The 20937-nt window shown below is 35.9% G+C and overlaps 6 protein-coding genes across 12 annotated transcripts; all 6 read left to right on the top strand.

The window, feature by feature from the left end:
• Positions 1–59: 59 nt before the first annotated feature.
• Positions 60–8854, top strand: LOC149618834 (uncharacterized). Of its 6 annotated transcripts, XM_089854368.1 has the most exons (4): positions 60–1263; positions 1339–1353; positions 5471–5536; positions 6324–8023. In XM_089854368.1, exon 4 carries the CDS (start codon positions 6356–6358, stop codon positions 7925–7927), a length of 1572 nt encoding a protein of 523 aa, XP_089710494.1. In that variant the 5' UTR covers positions 60–1263; positions 1339–1353; positions 5471–5536; positions 6324–6355; the 3' UTR covers positions 7928–8023. The 6 variants fall into 6 exon arrangements, with proteins under 6 accessions (XP_089710494.1, XP_089710493.1, XP_089710491.1 ...); XM_089854367.1 differs by lacking the exon at positions 5471–5536 and having other exon boundaries at positions 1339–1420; XM_089854366.1 differs by lacking the exons at positions 60–1263; positions 1339–1353 and adding an exon at positions 5239–5379 and having other exon boundaries at positions 5455–5536.
• LOC149618835 (uncharacterized) lies at positions 1432–3604 on the top strand. The gene has a single exon (XM_089854372.1). It carries the CDS (start codon positions 1985–1987, stop codon positions 3503–3505), a length of 1521 nt encoding a protein of 506 aa, XP_089710498.1. The 5' UTR covers positions 1432–1984; the 3' UTR covers positions 3506–3604.
• On the top strand, positions 4021–12777 carry LOC149618833 (uncharacterized). 2 transcript variants are annotated; one of them, XM_089854370.1, is made up of 3 exons: positions 4021–5342; positions 10245–10326; positions 11073–12777. In XM_089854370.1, the coding sequence occupies exon 3, from the start codon at positions 11105–11107 to the stop codon at positions 12674–12676; it is 1572 nt and encodes a 523-aa protein (XP_089710496.1). In that variant the 5' UTR covers positions 4021–5342; positions 10245–10326; positions 11073–11104; the 3' UTR covers positions 12677–12777. The 2 variants fall into 2 exon arrangements, with proteins under 2 accessions (XP_089710496.1, XP_089710497.1); XM_089854371.1 differs by lacking the exon at positions 4021–5342 and having other exon boundaries at positions 10048–10334.
• Positions 12778–12974: 197 nt separating this feature from the next.
• Positions 12975–16827, top strand: LOC149618832 (uncharacterized). The gene is made up of 4 exons (XM_089854384.1): positions 12975–14303; positions 15659–16033; positions 16147–16180; positions 16296–16827. The coding sequence occupies exon 4, from the start codon at positions 16354–16356 to the stop codon at positions 16825–16827; it is 474 nt and encodes a 157-aa protein (XP_089710510.1). The 5' UTR covers positions 12975–14303; positions 15659–16033; positions 16147–16180; positions 16296–16353.
• A 407-nt stretch (positions 16828–17234) lies between these two features.
• On the top strand, positions 17235–18641 carry LOC149618831 (uncharacterized). The gene is made up of 2 exons (XM_089854374.1): positions 17235–18124; positions 18194–18641. The coding sequence occupies exons 1-2, from the start codon at positions 17241–17243 to the stop codon at positions 18639–18641; spliced, it is 1332 nt and encodes a 443-aa protein (XP_089710500.1). The 5' UTR covers positions 17235–17240.
• LOC149618830 (uncharacterized) lies at positions 18613–19895 on the top strand. The gene is made up of 2 exons (XM_089854382.1): positions 18613–19114; positions 19211–19895. The coding sequence occupies exons 1-2, from the start codon at positions 18613–18615 to the stop codon at positions 19663–19665; spliced, it is 957 nt and encodes a 318-aa protein (XP_089710508.1). The 3' UTR covers positions 19666–19895.
• The last annotated feature ends 1042 nt before the right edge of the window (positions 19896–20937 follow it).

The raw sequence follows: 20937 nt of genomic DNA, 5'->3' as shown, positions 1-20937 counted from the left end.
AGAAGTATCTTAATATTGGTACTACTTTCAACAGGACTGAACGGTCTCGAAATCGACCACCTTGGTGTAATGATAATTGACATTGAAAAGATTATTAATCGACCAAAATTCATCAGAAATATTCTCTACTCTGTATCGATTTAATACTCTCTCTCACGTCTCTCCTCCCTGTCCGAAAGTCGTGTATTTTGGCGACTTTGGCCGATAGAACGGGCGTAAACAGCTTGCTGGCATCCGTGATTACAGTTGGCAAATCGGAGCAAACGTGTTCGCGATATCCAGACCGCGTTCGTAGTTCACATAAAGCAATATTGGCTTCTACTGCATTCCTCCATGGGCCACGCAATTACGGCTTTTCTCATCATTTACTGTGAATCAATCGCCATATTTGTAGAAATTTTTACGCTAGAATTCAAACGTCAACAGTGGCTATGTTCAAAATGATTTTAGAAAAGATTCTTTAAACGACTTAACTAGAATTAATATCAATTATTTTTATTTAAGAGAAAAAATTTTAAGTGGGTAGATATCTCTCCTTTCGACCTGGAGAGGTGTAAATTGGTTTCCCAACTTGTTAGAAATTCTGCTCGACTTCTCAAAGAAGCTCTTACATTGCAAACTAGAATCAAACTTCCCGCAAGCTGAGCAAAATTACGTCTGTGACGTCCCTTATTCGTAGCTTCCTATTTGCCACCGCTTTCCTTTGCAAAAACAATAGGGACTTGGCAATTCGGGCTTAACTCCGCCCCCAGCGCCATTATGGTATGTTTTTTTAACAGAATGAAAGCTATATAAGCCTCTCCTCCTGGTATGTTTTTTAGCACTAATGGAAGGTAGCCTGACGTTGCATGACGTAGTACTGCCAAGTCCCTATTGCGGAAAAATGGAAAAAACTTTATGCGCTTTCCGCCTATAGTAGACGCTAAAATTTGTGGTAAGTTATCATTGAAAAGAAGCGCAGCACGTGGATTTTCCTGCCGCGATCAAAATCCCTTTCTGTGACAGTGCTAAAATAATTGTGACCCGAAATTGTTGTTGCCTGCCTTTAACTAATGAATTTTTTAGTGTAGTCTTCAATAAACCATATAGGTATTTAGCTAAGTTTTAGTCACGAGGCTGAAATGTCTAGTATGCGGTTATGTTTATAAACGGCGGTGGCCGATAGCTGACTTTCGCACGTGTCACTTGAATTTCGGAATAGTCTATAAATACATTAAAGAAACAGGTTAAGTTTTTAAATTAAGGTGCCAATTAACAAGTTCAGTAAGAAGAGCGTTTTTGTTTAAGTAAACAGAGTTAAAAGTTGCAACGTGTTTTCAAAATTCCGAATTCCGATAGGGACGAATCCAACCTCGAAACCAACGATGAAAGATTTTTTTATGGCCTTTTATACATGCTAACTGGAAAAGGACGCCAATTTGTAAGTATTTTGTAAATGTCGTTATTTCAGCTCTTAATTGAACCTGACACATATTTCAATCAATTAAAAATGGGCTGTGTTTAAGGCTCGTCGTAAAATGTTGTTGAATTAGTTAGTAAAAGCCACCACTTTTGATATTTTTTCAATCAACTCGATATTTTCAAAAATTAGACCGATAAGATTAATATTGGCGTATTGTTTTAATTGGAATAGTTATTCTTTTTTTTTTTGCATCTTGTATATATATTGCTTTTATCTTGGTTGTTGATAGTTATTTTTTTTCTATTTTAACTGCAATTTGAAGTGAAATCTATAATTAGTGACGATTTGCAAAGCTAGTTCAGTAATATGAAATTAATGTGAAATCTAAATATGTGTTTTAACATTATTTACATGTATCTATTTCAAAGTCAGCTAAATTATAGTAACATAATATCTTCGACAGAATAATAAATTTGGCGGCTTGTTACAAAATTAAACAATTTTACACCGCGCAAAATATCATATTATAGTCATTTTTGTTTTTACAAGTGACGTAAAAATTCAAGAATCCAAGGGCGCAAAATGTATCGTCCAGTAAAATTCATAAAAACTGAGAAGCCGGACTCGGAAGAGGCGGTACCTTCGAACTATCAATTGAAATGGCCAATTATCATTAAAAACGAAGATGACGACGAGCCTGGCACTGATATAGAAGCAGCTCCGGTCCATGAACCCAAGGAAAATACTGAAAAGACCATAAGTTTAAAAACTTATAGAACAACTCAAGCGAAGCCAGACAGACAGAAGATCGCTGGCAGGAAAACAAACAAAGACTGCACCAGGAAATTGAATGGAAAAGCTTCTGGATCTCGGAAAAGTAAAGCATTAGTTGTTAGTAAATCTGCTTTAATGAATCAGGCACGAACGGACCAATCTGAGAAGCCCTTTAAATGCGACACCTGTGACAAGTCCTTTAAAACACGATCGATTTTACAATTTCATCAGATTAGACACTCGTCCCACCGTCCCTTTCAATGTCAAGTGTGTCAGATGTCCTTCAAAAGCAAAATCTATTTGACAAAACATAAAGTCGTACATTTGTCGACTCGTTCTTTCAAATGCAACGTGTGCGGCTCTTATTACAAATCAAGAGATCACTTGGGGTTGCACATGACAAGACACAGAACGGAAAAGAATTATAAATGTTCTGAATGCAATAAAGTCTTTAAAACAGTGAGTGAATTAAAAAGACATAAATTTGTACATTCTTTGGATCGGCCTTTTAAATGCGACATTTGCAATAGCTTTTTCAAAAGCAAAGCTCATCTATATCAACACCAAAAAATTACCCATTGTTCAGACAAGCCTTTCAAATGCGAAAAGTGTGGCATGTCTTTCAAAACGAGTGGGCATTTAACTACTCACACACTTACACACTTAGAGGATAGACAATTTAAGTGCCAACAGTGCGAGCATTCTTTTAAATCTAGGCGATGCTTATACAAGCACAAGACAGCAGTTCATGCAAAACCATTTCAATGCAACATATGCAAACGACCATTTGGCTGTGATCAATGTGACAAAGCCTTTAAGACAGCTTGCGAGTTAAACCGGCACGTCAAAGGGGTTCACAGTGATGAAAGACCTTTTAAATGTACTGAATGCGACAAGGCGTTCAAATGTAGCTCGCATTTGAAAAGACATAAATTGCTTCATTCCCACGTAAAAGCCTACAGGTGTTCTAAATGTCAATTGTGCTTCATTTCCGAAGCATCCCGACGGACACACGAAACATCTTTTCATTTGAATGACAAGTATTGCGAAGCTTGCGGAAAATATTACAAAAATAGTCTAAATCATAAATGTTCAAGCATTGACGTGAAATCTATCTTATCTTTTGGCAACAAGTGTTACATTTGCAAAACCACGTTTGATAGTGAGTACACTATGTTTCGACATGAAGGGAAAAAATGTTCCCTCAAGAAATTTAAATTGCGAGCTTCCCGTGTTGTATTGAAAAGGTTAACTCCAAAGCAACTTGCAGCCTTTGGTGTTTATGCATACCCCCGAGTTAAAATCCAAATCAAAGAAGAACCAGAGTAAACCCATGCAGGGACTAATAGAACCTGTCAATTAAGCAAGAACATTGTAAAAATACTATTTCCACATTCCTAATTAGTTTAAATAAAATTTTCGGATTTATTCACGCATTTGTTTTAGCGAATGACAATATACCATTGATGAACTTTTATTAAATATAATGAAAAAAATGTTCAGTAGTCAAGCTTTTTCAATTGACATACACTGTCCTTGCGTTTATATGGGCTTTTTTATCGAGAAGTATCTTAATATTGGTACTACTTTCAACAGGACTGAACGATCTCGAAATCGACCACCTTGGTGTAATGATAATTGACATTGAAAAGATTATTAATCGACCAAAATTCATCAAAAATATTCTCTACTCTGTATCGATTTAATACTCGCTCTCACGTCTGTCCGAAAGTCGTGTTTAGTGGTTACGAGAAACGTTTAGCCCAATAGCAGGACTTCCACCAAAGATTCACGCAATTGCGTGAGAATCAAACGCCTTATATACCCTAAATAGCCAAAAATTGTTAAATAGGCAGTATGAGACCTGTTCACATTAAGGGCCGCGCATGAGAAGTTGCAATGTTTGGGGGCATGAGTTATAGCGCTTCTATGGAGTTAAACGTGTAAACTAAACTACGATGGACGTATGGGAGACCTTTTGAAATTTAATATTAAAATAAAATGCCTAGTATTTAAAACCGAGATAGTACAATTAAAATCATGTTAAGAAATAAAGTGTTTAAGTTCTAATGGAAACGGTGCATTGATATTAGTAGGCCGCTATAACTCACTAAGCCTTGGCGACGGTACGGGATCATCGCTTCATCGGCGAATAGACGGCGATGTCCGCCGATGCCGTGCCGAAAGCGCTGTGTATAAATGCTCGTAAGCCCTGGCGCCCAATTTAGTGAGTAGAATTTCATTTAATGCCCTAATTTTACGTCTATCAATTGAATTTGATAAAATTTCACCTCGGAAGTTCAATTAATACTTTTACAACAAGTAATACAACACTGTTTTATAAAAATAAACTCGAATGCGTAGCAAATAAGGCAAAAGGAATGGTTAAAAGTACTGCACTGCCCCCAAACATTCTTTCTACGCATGCTCACCTCTCGAAACTTTTCCCCCCTTTTCACCCCCGCTCTACCGGTGAAAAGGTCTATTCAAACGTCAACAATAGTATGTTCAAAATGATTTTAGAAAAGTTTCTTAAAACGTCTTAACTAGAATTAATATCAATTATTTTTATTTAAGAGAAAAAATTTAAGTGGGTAGATATCTCTCCTTTCGACCTGGAGAGGTGTAAATTGGTTTCCCAACTTGTTAGAAATTCTGCTCGACTTCTCAAAAAAGCTCTTACATTGCAAACTAGAATCAAACTTCCCGCAAGCTGAGCAAAATTACGTCTATGACGTCCCTTAATCGTAGCTTCCTATTTGCCACCGCTTTCCTTTGCAAAAACAATTGCGGAAAAATGGAAAAAACTTAATGCGCTATCCGCCTATAGTAGACGCTAAAATTTGTGGTAAGTTATCATTGAAAAGAAGCGCAGCACGTGGATTTTCCTGCCGCGATCAAAATCCCTTTCTGTGACAGTGCTAAAATAATTGTGACCCGAAATTGTTGTTGCCTGCCTTTAACTAATGAATATTTTAGTGTAGTCTTCAATAAACCATATATACATAGGTATTTAGCTAAGTTTTAGTCACGAGGCCGAAATGACTCTACTATGCGGTTATGTTTATAAACGGCGGTGACCGATGGCTGACTTTCGCACGTGTAACTTGAATTTCGGAATAGTTTATAAATACATTAAAGAAACAGGTTAAGTTTTTAAATTAAGGTTTGTTAAGTTCCGATTGTGCCAATTAACAAGTTCAGTAAGAAGAGCGTTTTTGTTTAAGTAAACAGAGTTAAAAGTTGCAACGTGTTTTCAAAATTTGGAATTCCGATAGGGGCGAATCCAACTTCGAAACCAAGGATGAAACTTTTCTCTATGGCCTTTTATACATACTAACTGGAAAAGGACGCCAATTTGTAAGTATTTTGTGAATGTTAAATTGTCATAATAGTGGCGCTGAGTGAAATTGCAAATAAAACACATTTTGTTTTTACATTTTACGGTAAAATATTGAAATTTGGTTGAAAGCCGTTATTTCAGCTCTTAATTGAACCTGACACATATTTCAATCAATTAAAAATGGGCTGTGTTTAAGGCTCGTCGTAAAATGTTGTTGAATACGTTAGTAAAAGCCAGCCACCACTTTTGATATTTTTTCAATCAACTCGATATTTACAAACATTAGACCGATAAAATTAATATTGGCGTATTGTTTTAATAGGAATAGTTATTCTTTATTTTTGCATTCTTGTATATATATTGCTTTTATCTTGGTTGTTGATAGTTATTTTTTTTCTATTTTAACTGCAATTTGAAGTGAAGTGAAATGTATAATTACTAGTGACGATTTGCAAAGCTAGTTCAGTAATATGAAATTAATGTGAAATCTAAATATGTGTTTTAACATTATTTACATGTATCTATTTCAAAGTCAGCTAAATTATAGTAACATAATATATATATATAATGCAATTTAAAATGAAGTGAAATCTGTAATTAGCGACGATTAGCAAAGCTAGTTCAGTAATTGATGTACAAAATGTGAAATCTAAATATGGGTTTTAAAATTATTTACATGTACCTATTTCAAAGTCAGCTAAATTATAGTAGCATATCATGTTTGACAGAATGGCTGCTTGTTACTAAATAAACAATTTTACACCGCGCAAAATTTCAAATTATAATAATTTTTGTTTTTACAAGTGACGTAAAATTCAAGAATCCAACGGCGCAAAATGTATCGTCCAGTAAAATTCATAAAAACTGAGAAGCCGGACTCGGAAGAGGTGTTACCTTCGAACTATCAATTGAAATGGCCAATTATCATTAAGAACGAAGATGACGAGCCTGGCACTTCTTTAGAAGAAAATCCGGTACATGCCCCCAAGGAAAACACTGGAGAAACTCAAGTGAAGCCCAACAGACAGAAGATTGCTGGCAGGAAAACCAGCAAACAATGTACCGGGAAATTGAATGAGAAAGATAATGGATCTCGGAAAAGTAAAGCATCAGTTCTTAGTAAATCTGCTTTAATGAATCACGCACAAACGGACCAATCTGAGAAGCCCTTTAAATGCGACACCTGTGACAAGTCCTTCAAAATGCGATCACATTTAGAATATCATCAGATTAGACACTCGTCCCACCATCCCTTTCAATGTCAAGTGTGTCAGATGTCCTTCAAAACCGAAAAGTCTTTGACAAAACATAAATTCGTACATTTGTCGACTCGTTCTTTCAAATGCAACGTGTGCGGCTCTTATTACAGATCAGAAGATCACTTGAGGCTGCACATGAAAAGACACAGAACCGAAAAGAATTACAAATGTTCTGAATGCAATAAAGCCTTCAAAACATTGGCTGAATTAAAAAGTCATAAATTTGTACATTCTACGGATCGGCCTTTTAAATGCGACATTTGCAATAACTTTTTCAAAAGCAAAGCTCTACTAAAACAACACCAAAAAATTACCCATAGTTCAGACAGGCCTTACAAATGCGAAAAGTGTGGGAAGTCTTTCAAAACGGGATGGCTTTTAACTAGGCACAGACCTACACATTTTGAGGATAGACAATTCAAGTGTCTACAGTGCGAACGTTCTTACAAAACTAAAAAATGTTTAAAAGCGCACAAGAGAGCAGTTCATATCACTACAAGACCATTTCAGTGCGACATATGCAACGTCAAATTCAAAACCAAAGTGAATTTAAACGGTCACAAGCGTCACGTTCACGAGCGCAAACGACCATTTGGCTGTGATCAATGTGGCAAAGCCTTTAAGACATCTTGCGCGTTAAACCGGCACGTCAAAGGGGTTCACAATGATGAAAGACCTTTTAAATGTACGGAATGCGATAAGGCGTACACATCTGGCTCCCATTTGAAACGACATCAATTGATTCACAGGAGTGAATCAATTGCCTACAAATGTTCTAATTGTCGAAGGTGCTTCATTTCCGAAGCATCCCGTCGGACACACGAAACATCTTTTCATTTGAATGACAAGTATTGCGAAGCTTGCGGAAAGTATTACAAAAATAGTCTAAATCATAAATGTTCAAGCATTGACGTGAAATCTATCTTATCTTTTGGCAACGTAGGTAACTACAAATGTTACATTTGCAAAACCACGTTTGATAGTGAGTACACTATGTTTCGACATGAAGGGAAAACATGTTCCCTCAAGAAATTTAAATTGCGTGCTTCCCGTGTTGTATTGAAAAGGTTAACTCCAAAGCAACTTGCAGCCTTTGGTGTTTATACATACCCCCGAGTTAAAATCCAAATCAAAGAGGAACCAGAGTAAACCCATGCAGGGTCTAATAGAACCTGTCAATTAAGCAAGAACATTGTAAAAATACTATTTCCATATTCCTTAGTTTAAATAAAATTTTCGGATTTATTCACGCATTTGTTTTAGCGAATGACAATATACCATTGATGAACTTTTATTAAATATAATGAAGAAAAAAATGTTCAGTGGTCAAGCTTTTTCAATTGACATACACTGTCCTTGCGTTTATATGGGCTTTTTTTATCGAGAAGTATCTTAATATTGGTACTACTTTCAACAGGACTGAACGGTCTCGAAATCGACCACCTTGGTGTAATGATAATTGACATTGAAAAGATTATTAATCGACCAAAATTCATCAAAAATATTCTCTACTCTGTATCGATTTAATACTCGCTCTCAAGTCTCTCCTCCCTGTCCGAAAGTCGTGTATTTTGGCGGCTTTGGCCGATAGAACGGGCGCAAACAGCTTGCTTGCATCCGTGATTACAGTTGGCAAATCGGAGCAAACGTGTTCGCAATATCCAGACCGTGTTCGTAGTAAACATAAAGCAATATTGGCTTCTCCTCCATTATTATCGGTAAGGTTAAGATGCACGAGATCGGCTAGGACTACGAGAAACGTCTACCTTCCCAATAGGACTTCCTCCATGGGCCACGCAATTGCGGCTTTCATTTACTGTGAATCAATCGCCTTACTTGTAGAAATTGTTACGCTGGAATTCAAACGTCAACAATGGCTATGTTTAAAATGATTTTAGAAAAGTTTCTTAAAACGTCTTAACTAGAATTAATATCAATTATTTTTATTTAAGAGAAAAAATTTAAGTGGGTAGATATTAGGGCTGTGCGAGCCTTGAATTTTTGGTTTCGAGTCGAGTCTCGAGTATTGAAATTTTCCCTTATCGAGTATCGAGCCGAGTCTCGAGTACTCGAATCGAGTATCGAGTATTTGGAAAATTTGTTTCGAGTATTTAACGAGTAATTGGGAATTGATTTTCTAGTGTTTTCACATTTTCTGTTAATTTATCGCTCTCATAATAGACATTTGGTGCAATTTTGATCATCGACAACTACTTCCATCAATTCCCAGACGGTATTAGTCTTCTTCCCTTTAAATTTAACTAACTTAATTCCTCATTAATATCTTCCTCGGAATCTCATACCTCACCGAAGTCACTTGTAGCCATTTTTATACTTCGCGCAAAGTTCCAAACGAAAATTGCTAACCTGAACTTAAAAATAAATAAATAAATAAATAAATTAATAAAATAATAATAGTAAACGCGCCTTTAACTGTATTTCATTACTTTTACTTCCACTATTTTACCAGCTAGGAGCTACTACCCTACTACATTGCACTGGCATTATGATCTAAACTACCCAATGAGCACTAATGTGCGTCTTTTAACCAATAAGCGTTACTTTCCTGTAGATTTTTATAGCTACTACATCCTGTTTTCAGAGTTGAAGGCTTTCCAAAAGCAGATTCGAGTATTTATCGAGCCTTGGTTTAATACTCGAAACTTTTTCGAGTCTCAGAAAATCTCTTATCGAGTACTCGGCTCGATACTCGATCGAGTACTCGAGTCTTATCGAGTACTCGCACAGCACTAGTAGATATCTCTCCTTTCGACCTGGAGAGGTATAAATTGGTTTCCCAACTTGTTAGAAATTCTGCTTGACTTCTTAAAGAAGCTCTTACATTGCAAACTAGAATCAAACTTCCCGCAAGCTGAGCAAAATTACGTCTATGACGTCCCTTAATGGTAGCTTCCTATTTGCCACCGCTTTCCTTTGCAAAAACAATTCCGGAAAAATGGAAAAACCTTATGCGCAATCCGCCTAGTAGACGCTAAAATTTGTGGTATGTTATCATTGAAAAGAAGCGCGGCACGTGCATTTCCCTGAGTTTTTGGCCTGTGAAAACCAGCCGTTGCCGTGATCAAAATCCCTTTCTGTGACAGTGCTAACATAATCAAGTGTGACCCGAAATCGTTGTTGCCTGCTTTTAACACATGAATTATTTAGTGTAGTCTTCAATAAACCATACAGGTATTTAGCGAAGTTTTAGTCACGAGGCCGAAATGTCTAGTATGCGGTTATTTTTATAAACGGCGGTGACCGATGGCTGATGGCTGACTTTCGCAAGTGTCACGTGAATTTGAGAATAGTTTATAAATACCTTAAAGAAACAGGTTAAGTTTTTAAGTTAGGGTTTGTTAAGTTCCGATGGTGGCAATTAACAAGTTCAGCAAGAAGGGTGTTTTTCTATAAGTAAACAGATTTAAAGGTTGCAACGTGTTTTCAAAATTTGGAATTCCGATAGGGGCGAATCCAACCTCGAAACCAAGGATGAAACTTTTCTCTATGGCCTTTAATACATACTAACTGGAAAAGGACGCCAATTTGTAACTTTGTAAGTATTTTGTAAATGTTAAATTGTCATAATAGTGGTTGAGCGTCATTGCAAATAAAACACTTTTTTTTTAAATTTTACGTTAAAATATCCAAATTTGGGAGATAGCCGCTATTTCAGCTCTTGACACAAATATCAGTTAAAAATGGTCTGTTTTTAACGCTCGTCCCAAAAATGTTATTATTGAATACATTGGTAAAAGCCACCACTTATGATATTTTTTCAATCAACTCGATATTTACAAACATTAGACCAATAAAATTAATAATAGCGAATTTTTTAATAGAAATAATTAGTCTTTGATTTTCGTCTACTTGAATATACATAGTTTACAGGCGTAGAGGATTCCTACCATTAACACCGGGAGACCAAGCGACTTAGAGTGTAAAATCGTCTGCTATTTTACACTCTAAGTTGCCAGGTCTCCACGTGCAAATGGTATGAATCCTCCACGCCTGTAAACTATGTATATATTGCTCTTTTCTTGGTTGTTGATTGTTCATTTTTTTAATTTTAAATGCAATTTCAAATGAAGTGAAATCTATAATAAGCGGCGATTAGCAAAGCTAGTTCAGTAATATGAAATTTATGTACAAAATGTGAAATCTAAATATTTTTTTAGAATTATTTACATGCATCTATTTATAGTAGTAACATATCTAAAGTAACATAATATCTTTGACAGAATAATAAATTTGGCGCAAAATATCAGATTACAATCATTTTTGTTTTTACAAGTGACGTAAAATTCAAGAATCCAACGGCGCAAAATGTATCGTCCAGTAAAATTCATAAAAACTGAGAAGCCGGACACGGAAGAGGCGGTACCTTCAAACTATCTATTGAAATGGCCAATCATCATTAAGAACGAAGATGACGAGCCTGGCACTTCTTTAGAAGCAAATCCGGTACATGCCCCCAAGGAAAACACTGGAGAAACTCAAAGGAATAAAGACTCGGAAGAGTTGTTAAGATTGGAAATACCGTCAAACTATCCATTGAAAATGCCAATTATTATTAAAAACGAAGATGGCGACGAGCCTGGTACTTCTATAGAAGCAGCTCCGGTCCATGCCCTCAAGGAAAATACTGGGAAAACCATAAGTTTAAAAACTTATAGAAAAAGTCAAGGGAAGACAGACAGACAGAAGATCGCTGGCAGCAAAACAAACAAAGACTGCACCAGGAAATTGAATGAAAAAGATAATGGATCTCGGAAAAGTAAAGAATCAGTTGTTGTAGAATCTGCTTTAATGAATCACGCACAAACGGACCAATCTGAGAAGCCCTTTAAATGCGACACGTGTGAGAAGTCCTTTAAAATACGATCACTTTTAGAATATCATCAGATTAGACACTCGTCCCACCGTCCCTTTCAATGTCAAGTGTGTCAGACGTCCTTTAAATGCAAAAAGTATTTGACAAAACATAAAGTCGTACATTTGTCGAAGCGTTCTTTCAAATGCAACGTGTGCGGCTCTTATTACAAATCAGAAGGTTACTTGAGAACGCACATGAAAAGACACAGAACCGAAAGGAATTACAAATGTTCTGAATGCAATAAAGCTTTTAAAGCATTGAATGAACTAAAAAGGCATGAATTTGTTCATTCTTTGGATCGGCCTTTTAAATGCTGCATTTGCAATAGCTTTTTCAAAAGCAAAGATATACTACGTCTACACATAAAAATTACCCATGGTTCAGACAGACCTTTCAAATGCGAAATGTGTGGCAAGTCTTTCAAAACGAGATGTTATTTAACTACGCACACACTGACACACTTGGAGGATAGACAATTCAAGTGCCAACAGTGCGAGCGTTCTTTTAAATCTCAACGATGCTTATACAAGCACAAGACAGAAGTTCATTTCACTACTAAATCATTTCAGTGCAACTTATGTAACGCCATTTTCAAAACCAAAATGAGTTTAAATAGTCACAAGCTTAACGTTCACGAGCGCAAACGACCATTTGGCTGTGATCAATGTGGCAGAGCCTTTAAGACAGTTTGCGTGTTAAACCAGCACGTCAAACGGGTTCACACTGATGAAAGACCTTTTAAATGTACTGAATGCGACAAGGCGTTCATATGTAGCTCCCATTTTAAACAACATAAATTGATTCACTCCTACACAAAAGCCTACAAGTGTTCTAAATGTCGGAGGTACTTCTATTCCGAAACATCCCGTCGGAATCACGAAGCAGCTTTCCATTTTAATAGCAACTTTAAATTGCGTGCTTTCCGCGTTGTATTGAAAAGGCTATCTCCAAAGGAACTTGCAGCCTTTGGTGTTTACACATACCCCAGAGTTAAAATCCAAATCAAAGAGGAACCAAAGTAAACCCGTGCCTGGTCTAATAGAACCTTATAATTAACCAAGAACGATGTATAAATTACTTTTTTCACATTCCTTAGTTTTAATAAATTTTTCTAATTATTTCACACATTTGTTTGAGCGAATGAAAATTTACCATGTATCAACTTTTATTAAATATCTTGAAATTACATGTTCAGTGGTCAAGCTATTCACCACTACTGATATGGGATTTTATTTCGTCTGACGGGAAATAACTTATTAATTTTACTGAAAAAAGGACTGAACTGTCTCGAAATCGACCACATTATGATTAGTGTAATGATAACCAAAATTCATCAAAAATATTTTCTACTCAATATCGATTTTAAACCTAAACCAATGTTTTGAGGACAGATGTTAATTTTGAAAATAGATAAATTCAGTGGTTGAGCCCAGAAAACGTTTGAAAGCTTCAAACTGGGGTTGCTTAAATGCCTTGAAGGGTAGAAGGTCATATGGTCCTCGAAGAGTCGAAGTTCACCAGGAACTACCATTAAATTGAAATTCGTGATCAACTCTGTCGCCTTTTTGTGTGAAGGTTTTAAATTTTATAGGATTCTTTGTAAAATAAACCATGTAAGCCTATTACCATAAGTTTATCATACCTCTAGTACACAAATATGGGTTACAACTGGGCATCTTAGGCAGGCTACTGTGACGTCAGAACTCGTATAGCGCTAAGATCCGAAGAGAGAAAATTTTGAAACTTCTGTCTCGGTGCAGCCACCAAGCGGTCGAGACGATTACTAAATGGGTCACGTGAAAAAAAAAATCATCCAATGGGAAAAAGGAGATTTTTACGTTTCGTATAGGCAGTCATTGCGGGGAAACGAATTTTACTTGAGCAACCCCAAAATCCCTCTCTCTCGTGAGATAGAGGCGGTTTCAGTCCTGAAACATTCTAAAAGGGGTAAAAGAAACACTAGGCTAGGCAGTACAATTTTGTATTGAAGTTGAGGTGATAAATGATACGGAGAGAGAGTATAGGATTTCATTAAAGGGAGCCAGACAAACACTATTGCCATAGGAGTAGCAGCCATTTCTCTACTTAGAGGCATGATAGACTTATGCTATTACGAAAGGTCTCAGTAAGCAAAAAATCACACATTTTGTAATATCCAGAAATGTGAAATATCGGCCATTTCAAAAATGAAGAACTTTAAACTAAGTCAAACCCCATTTAGCAATTGGGTATTCTCGCTCATGGGGACAAAAAACGTACGATGAACTCGAGTATTGTATTTTATACCAAAAGTTTTGTGTTACATGTAGGTGCATAAACGTTTTAAATAATTGTAGCTTCACTCATCATCGCAAGGAGCCCAGCTAAAAATTAAAATTCTTTATTGGAAAAATCAAAAATAGGTTGTTTTTTTTTTTCAGAATTTTAGGAAAATATAGGTGAAAAATGTGTTTTTATGGGAAAATAGAGGACTAAAAATGCTCATATACTGTATAATACTATTTTGGCTTTGTAAAATAATCTCAAAAAATAGTAAATTGGATTTTACTTCGAAAAGAGGAATTTAACTAAAATATTTAAAGTTCCTGAAGCGAGCGAAGATAGTTCCGCAATTTCGGTGTCTAGTCGAATGTGATCTCCATAAAAGGGGTGACTCCCATAATCCCCCTGGACATAATCCCCCCAAAAATTTCCCCCCGTCCAAATGGGCATAAGACAAAATCCCCCCATTTGCAGACAAAATCCCCCCAAACTGGAGACAAAATCCCTCCCAAATTGGAGACAAAATCCCTCCCAAATTGGAGACAAAATCCCCCGCTTACGGAACGAAATCCCCACCTTGGAGACGAACCCTTCAGGGGTCATTCCTATTTTAGAGGTCGTTTTCCACAGTGGAACTTTTTTTAGTAGGATAGTAGTAAAAATAGTAGTATTCCCCCTACGAGGAAAAGCGGAACCAATGATGGAGAAAATAGTATGAATTGCCGACTAACCATAAATTTTCGCCTTTTCCAAAATATTGCTGACTAACCATAAATTTCCGCCTTTTCCAAAATATCGCTGACTAACCATAAATTTCCGCCTTTTCCAAAATATCGCTGACTAACTATAAATTTCCGCCTTTTCCAAAATATCGCTGACTAACCATAAATTTCCGTCTTTTCCAAAATATCGCTGACTAAGCCTAAATTTCAGCCTTTTCCAAAATATCGCTGACTAACCATAAATTTCCCCCTTTTCCAAAATACTGCTGATAACCATAAATTTCCCCCTTTTCCAAAATACTGCTGATAACCATAAATTTCCGCCTTTTCCAAAATATTGCCGACTAACCATAAATTTTCGCCTTTTCCAAAATATTGCTGACTAACCATAAATTTCCGCCTTTTCCAAAATATCGCTGACTAACCATAAATTTCCCCCTTTTCCAAAGTATTGTTGACTAACCATAAATTGCCGCCTTTTCCAGAATATCGCTGACTAACCATAAATTGCCGCCTTTTCCAAAATATCGCTGACTAACCATAAATTTCCCCCTTTTCCAAAATATTGCTGACTAACCATAAATTTCCGCCTTTTCCAAAATATCGCTGACTAACCATAAATTTCCGCCTTTTCCAAAATATTGGAATTTTGGAAATAAGTTAAAACAAAATCAGTAGTTTACTTCTTTTGGTTAACGAACATTGTTTGCAATACCTTTCACTCTTGTGAATTATACTTTTGCATTATTATTGAAGATAATCTTTGGATTTGGGCTTCCGTTTACCTTTACTTCTAAATGCCTATTATCTGGGGGATTTTCAATAAAATGATCCTTTCGGTAGGATTTTGTTGAACAGTTTTCCTTTTGGGGGATTTTGTCCTGGACGTTTTCTCTGGGGGGATTTTGTACAAACACGTCTAAAATCGGGGGGAAAAAGTCTTGGCAAATCCAAAATAGGGGGATTTTGTCCGGGGGGATTATGTCCAGGGGGATTATGTACGAGACCCCCATAAAAGAGGTAAATTTTGATAAATTTGATACTAAACTGTACGAAAACTTCGACAAAATAAAAAATATAGGATAGGACCTTTCATGATATTATAGGATAATATAGGAAACGTTCAAATAGGATTTTACAGGAATTATAGAACCGCTGGGCTCCCTGAATCACGGTGAAGTTAAGTATACGAAATTTTTTTCCTACATCTAGACACATTTAACCTTGTAACCTGAACTCAAAACAATACTGGGGTGGATTTAATGATAAAACATGGTCGATAAATTTTAATTTTGAAGATACATATACTGTTTCAATTGAAACAGTATCGGCTAATACGTAGAAGATAATGACTTGATTATGAGAGGATGATAGTACTAAATATTCCATAGAAACGTGAGTGTGACATCGTTGCTACAACCGATGACAAATTCCATTAACTAATAACAACGACTTCCTAATCTTATCTTCTATTCTTTTGTTATTTTAAACTTCGAATTTCGATACAGCACGTACTTCAGGATTTTACTCTCAAAAACCAAGGTAGATTTAAAAAGTTTCCTTATTTAATAATAAATTTTAATTTCACCTAATTATGAAATATTATGGTAAATGATCCATCTCCTAAGCTTGATTTTAATTTGTGTAATTTCATCAGGCATTCACGTATAAGTAATATATTCCATTAATCGCGGAGTTCGTTGGTATGTTCATAAATGGCCAGTGCGAAAGAGAACGACTTGCATGTAGCAGTGGAAGATAATAACATATCCTTAGTTCAGGATTTGTTAGAAAGCGGGGTCGACATTAATGCTACAGATAAAGACGGACGGACGGCTTTAATCATAGCTTTCTGTGAAGGACACAAAGACATGTTTTCGTTACTACTAAGTCACGGATCGGATGTGAACACAAAATGGAACTATGGCGAAACACTTTTGTACACGGCTTGTCTATATGGTCGGGATGACGTGGTGAGAGAGCTACTTAAACACAAAGCTGATGTTCATATAACAAACATGAACGGTGAAACGCCACTGCATGCTGCGGCAAAGAGTGGAACTCATTCCGTAGTAAATCTACTTATTGATTCTGGTGCAAACGTAAACGCAAAATGTAACTATGGCGAAACACCGTTTTACACGGCTTGCCAATATGGTCGTGAAGACGTAGTGCTTGAGCTAATATAATACAAAGCTGATGTCAATATGTTAAAGGAGAAAGGTGACTCACCACTGCATGCTGCGGCGCGTAGCGGAATCCACACTTTAGTAAATTTACTAATTGACTTTGGCGCCCAATTAAACGCTAAATGTAATAATGGTGAAACCTCGTTGCACGTGGCTTGTAAATGTTGTCGCGAATCCGTGGTGAGTGTGCTACTTCAAAGGGAAGCTGATGTCAACATGACGAACAACAACGGTGAAACACCACTGCATACTGCGGTACTGTGCGGAACCGATTCCTTGGTAAATCTGCTTATTGATTCCGGTGCAAACATAAACGCAAAATGTAGTTATGGCGATACACCGTTGCACTGGCTTGTCAAAATGGTAACGAACAAGTGGTGCGAGAGCTACTTAATAGCAAAGCTGATATCAACATGACAAACAATAAAGGAGAAACGCCCCTGCATGTTGCTTTGCGGGAAAATATATGTTCAGTGGTGCAACTGATTATTAGTTCTGGTGCTGACATCAATTCACAGGACAAAAACGGATATACTCCATTACATGTAGCGGTTTTTTACCATCAGAAAGAAGCAGTATTGCTTTTACTGCTACTTGAAGCGAATCTTGAAATTCGAAACAGGAAAGGAGAAACGTCTCTAGATATGGCCGTTAAACATATGAATGCCGAAATTGAAGCTTTTCTAAAAAGTAGAAAGGAAAAAGTAACGCGAGATGAAAGCTTCATAATGCACTACAAAGATGCTACTTCCCTTCTTTCACAATTAAAAACCTTCGGACGTTCAAAGACCCTTGATTTACAACGAAATTCTGCAATCCGTGCTGAGATAAAATCAACAATAAGTCTTCTTCAAGAACTTTTAAATCAAGAAGACGAATATCAGCAGATGATTTTTGAAAATTTACTTTCAGAAGTAGGAAGATTAAGTTTAATCATTATACGGTTTGAATTAAATTATCTGGATCCAAGTTCTTATGAAATGGACGTAAACTGGTTTGCGTCAGAATATTCGCTGGACAGTAGTTTTACCGAAACGGTAGTAGAGTTCATGGAACTGAAAATTAAAACGCTAAAATCAATGACAGTTAAGCCCAGAAGTAGAATGTTAGAAATGGAACAAAGGTTAGAAATGGAACAAATTTTAGAATATCTTCAAACATACATGAAATATATGGAAGAAGTGAAACAAGTTACGGGTACGATAGAAAACTTAAAAAATAAGACGGGAAGCGATAAGGAACTCGAAGGTCTAATACAAATGGTAGATTCAAAATTGTCTGAGATAACCTTCAAAAAGTACAGCAAGTTTGAAGATGAGGTCCGGAGAAAACATTATTGTATTCATTTACAGCTTCAACAATTTAGAGCATTACAAGAGGCATTACAAGCCAAAACTAATTCCATCGAAAAACTACAGGAGGAATTATATTCCATGGATATTGATGTAAATTTCCAAGATTCATTGATAAGTGAATCTATGGTTGACGGTAGACACGCTGAACTATTTCAAACAGCACTATCAGAACTAGAAGAAAGACTATGTCAAATAACTGGCTCACTATATCAGAGTTTGCTACCCGATCAAAAAGAAATTGAAACATTCAAATCGGAGATTATCAGTCTTAAATCGGACATGCTCGAGTGTCTCGGACTCCTGCCTATTTTCAAATCTTATTCGACCGAAACGGGAGACAATTCAAAACTTATTGAAATTCTTCGAGGGCAAATGGTCCAGCTTCAGAACAGGTCGGACGACATAACCCGCAATTTGGCTTACGGAGAAGATGCATGGTATCGAAAAATACGAAGTTAAAATAAAAGAGTGTAAAGATGACATGTTCAAGAGCATTATAATACCACCAGTAGTTATCACCGCCTACCCTGTCATCACTAGGAGAGAGGACAGTGACACTCAGACTGAGAAGGAAGATGATGAAAATAAGTATAGAAATAGAGAAACTCAGAGCGATGAAGAAGGAGAAGGCGTCAAGTATACCAGTGAAGAATTAGAAGAAGACACGAGGAGCGTCAAGAGCGAAAACAAAGACGGTGAAAGTGAGAAAGCCAAGAGAGAAACCCGTAGTGGTGAAGAACGAGAGGGCATTAAGAACGCCACGAAACAAGTAGATAATGACACTCTGAGTGCTAATAATCGAGGCGAAGATGATAAAAATCAGAATACCGCGAGAAGCGAAGAAGATGATAATCTAAGACGTCCTCTTCAAAATCGTTCAACGCAAGAGGCCGAATCATTGGATCGAAAGCTTCTGGAAAACGCTTTAAAAGGTAATAGTGAGTAAGTTGGAATGTTGATCGATAATGGTGCAAACGCCAATGCAATGGATGAAAAGGACGATAACTTAGTGACTCCTTTAATGTTAGCCGCTATGAATGGTCACGTCACGGTTGTTCAAGAGTTGTTGCGGATACGGAAAGAAGAGCAGACGAAAACCAATATAGACAAGATGGATAAAAAGGGAAATACTGCCTTGCATTATAGTGTCTTTTATGGTCAAAGGGCTATTGTGAGGATCCTGGTTAAAAATGGAGCTCTTCTCAACCTTAGAAATGACGAAGGAAAGACAGTCATTGATGTCGCTGAACAGTTGGAATACAGAGAAATATGGGAAATTTTAGACGTTCACAAAAAACTTAATGAATCGCAACAATTATTACAAAATCTCTTCACAGTAAACACTATAATAAACGCCAACACCATCAATTTTAATCAAAGTGAAACGTCTATTTTGGCTTCCGGAGCCAATACCGTAAATAGTACTTCAGTTAATAGCGCGAACAAAACTATGGAAAGAGTTCAGGATCCCAATCTTTCGTAAATACTCCTTTCAATTTCAAAAGAGTTAAAAAGTTTTTCAATTTTAAGTAAATATTTTTTTCTTCAAATTTCAGTAAATAAAAAAAATTTCAATTTCAATTAAATAAATAAATTTTTCAATTTCAATTAAATAAATAAATTTTTCAATTTCAATTAAATAAATAAATTTTTCAATTTCAATTAAATAATAAATTTTTCAATTTCAATTAAATAAATAAATTTTTCAATTTCAATTAAATAAATAAATTTTTCAATTTCAATTAAATAAATAAATTTTTCAATTTCAATTAAATAAATATTTTTTTCAATTTCAATTAAATAAATAAATTTATCAATTTCAATTAAATAAATAAATTTATCAATTTCAATTACATAAATAAATTTATCAATTTCAATTACATAAATAAATTTTTAAATTTCAAGTAAATAAATAAATTTTTAAATTTCAAGTAAATAAATAAATTTTTAAATTTCAAGTAAATAAATAAATTTTTAAATTTCAAATAAATAAATAAATTTTTCAATGTCAAATAAATTGAAAACCTCAACATGTTTGATAAAATATTTTTTTATAATAATAGCTAAATTTGCGACTGAAATTTAGTGAAAGCCAGAAGAAATTAAATAATTGTAGAATTTTTATATTTTTACATTTTTACATTAATTCTTTAGTTCCCTCTTTATGAGGATAGGAGTAGTCCAAAGTTGGTAGCTTTTCACGTACCATACCAGGAACACCATATCCACGAAGTACCACATTTTTCACACATAGCTAGTTTACACATATGGAGGATTTATACCATTTACACCTGAAGGCCAGGCTACCTGGAGAACAAAAAAAAAGACGTGCTTCTGTCTTCCAGGCAGCCCGGCCTCTTTGTGTAAATGGTATGCAACCTCCGTGTATGTTAATTATCTATTCGTTTTGAAGATGTTTATGATTAAAGGGAGAATGGAATGGTCACCCCTCTTTAACTCTCCCTTTGAAATGACGAAAGAGGTACGTCTAATCCTAGTTCTAGTGCTACTACATCTACCGACCAGGACTGACCTTATCATATACCTTACGGGGCTGCTAAAAAGTTACTACGTCGAAGAGAGCCAGTTTTGTCAGGTGTCTATTTTATGGACCATTTAAGCTGATAACGAAAACATGAAATAACAAATTTCTTTATATCTTTTCCAATTTAAAGTAGCCCCTCACCAATCAATAATCTTCAACTGCACGGTAAAGACATAGATGGCGGTAACGGGCAATTGAATTTACGCAAAA

Source organism: Phalangium opilio, unplaced genomic scaffold, assembly GCF_054372755.1.
Source record: "Phalangium opilio isolate 3A_F unplaced genomic scaffold, DU_Popi_V2 ptg000209l_1, whole genome shotgun sequence".
NCBI lineage: Eukaryota > Metazoa > Arthropoda > Arachnida > Opiliones > Phalangiidae > Phalangium > Phalangium opilio.
Note: the sequence above shows the minus strand (reverse complement) of the source record. Positions and strands in the feature narration are given on the sequence as shown.

Excerpts from the sequence above, each read along its gene's own strand:
- LOC149618830 (XM_089854382.1), top strand. The coding sequence starts at position 18,613 with ATGCATGGTATCGAAAAATACGAAGTTAAAATAAAAGAGTGTAAAGAT. Across the intron at positions 19,115-19,210 it reads TCTGGAAAACGCTTTAAAAG|CCGCTATGAATGGTCACGTC; the intron begins GTAATAGTGAGT and ends CTTTAATGTTAG.
- LOC149618831 (XM_089854374.1), top strand. The coding sequence starts at position 17,241 with ATGACAAACAATAAAGGAGAAACGCCCCTGCATGTTGCTTTGCGGGAA. Across the intron at positions 18,125-18,193 it reads TCTGAGATAACCTTCAAAAA|AGCATTACAAGAGGCATTAC; the intron begins GTACAGCAAGTT and ends TCAACAATTTAG.
- LOC149618834 (XM_089854364.1), top strand. The coding sequence starts at position 6,356 with ATGTATCGTCCAGTAAAATTCATAAAAACTGAGAAGCCGGACTCGGAA.
- LOC149618835 (XM_089854372.1), top strand. The coding sequence starts at position 1,985 with ATGTATCGTCCAGTAAAATTCATAAAAACTGAGAAGCCGGACTCGGAA.
- LOC149618832 (XM_089854384.1), top strand. The coding sequence starts at position 16,354 with ATGGCCAGTGCGAAAGAGAACGACTTGCATGTAGCAGTGGAAGATAAT.
- LOC149618833 (XM_089854370.1), top strand. The coding sequence starts at position 11,105 with ATGTATCGTCCAGTAAAATTCATAAAAACTGAGAAGCCGGACACGGAA.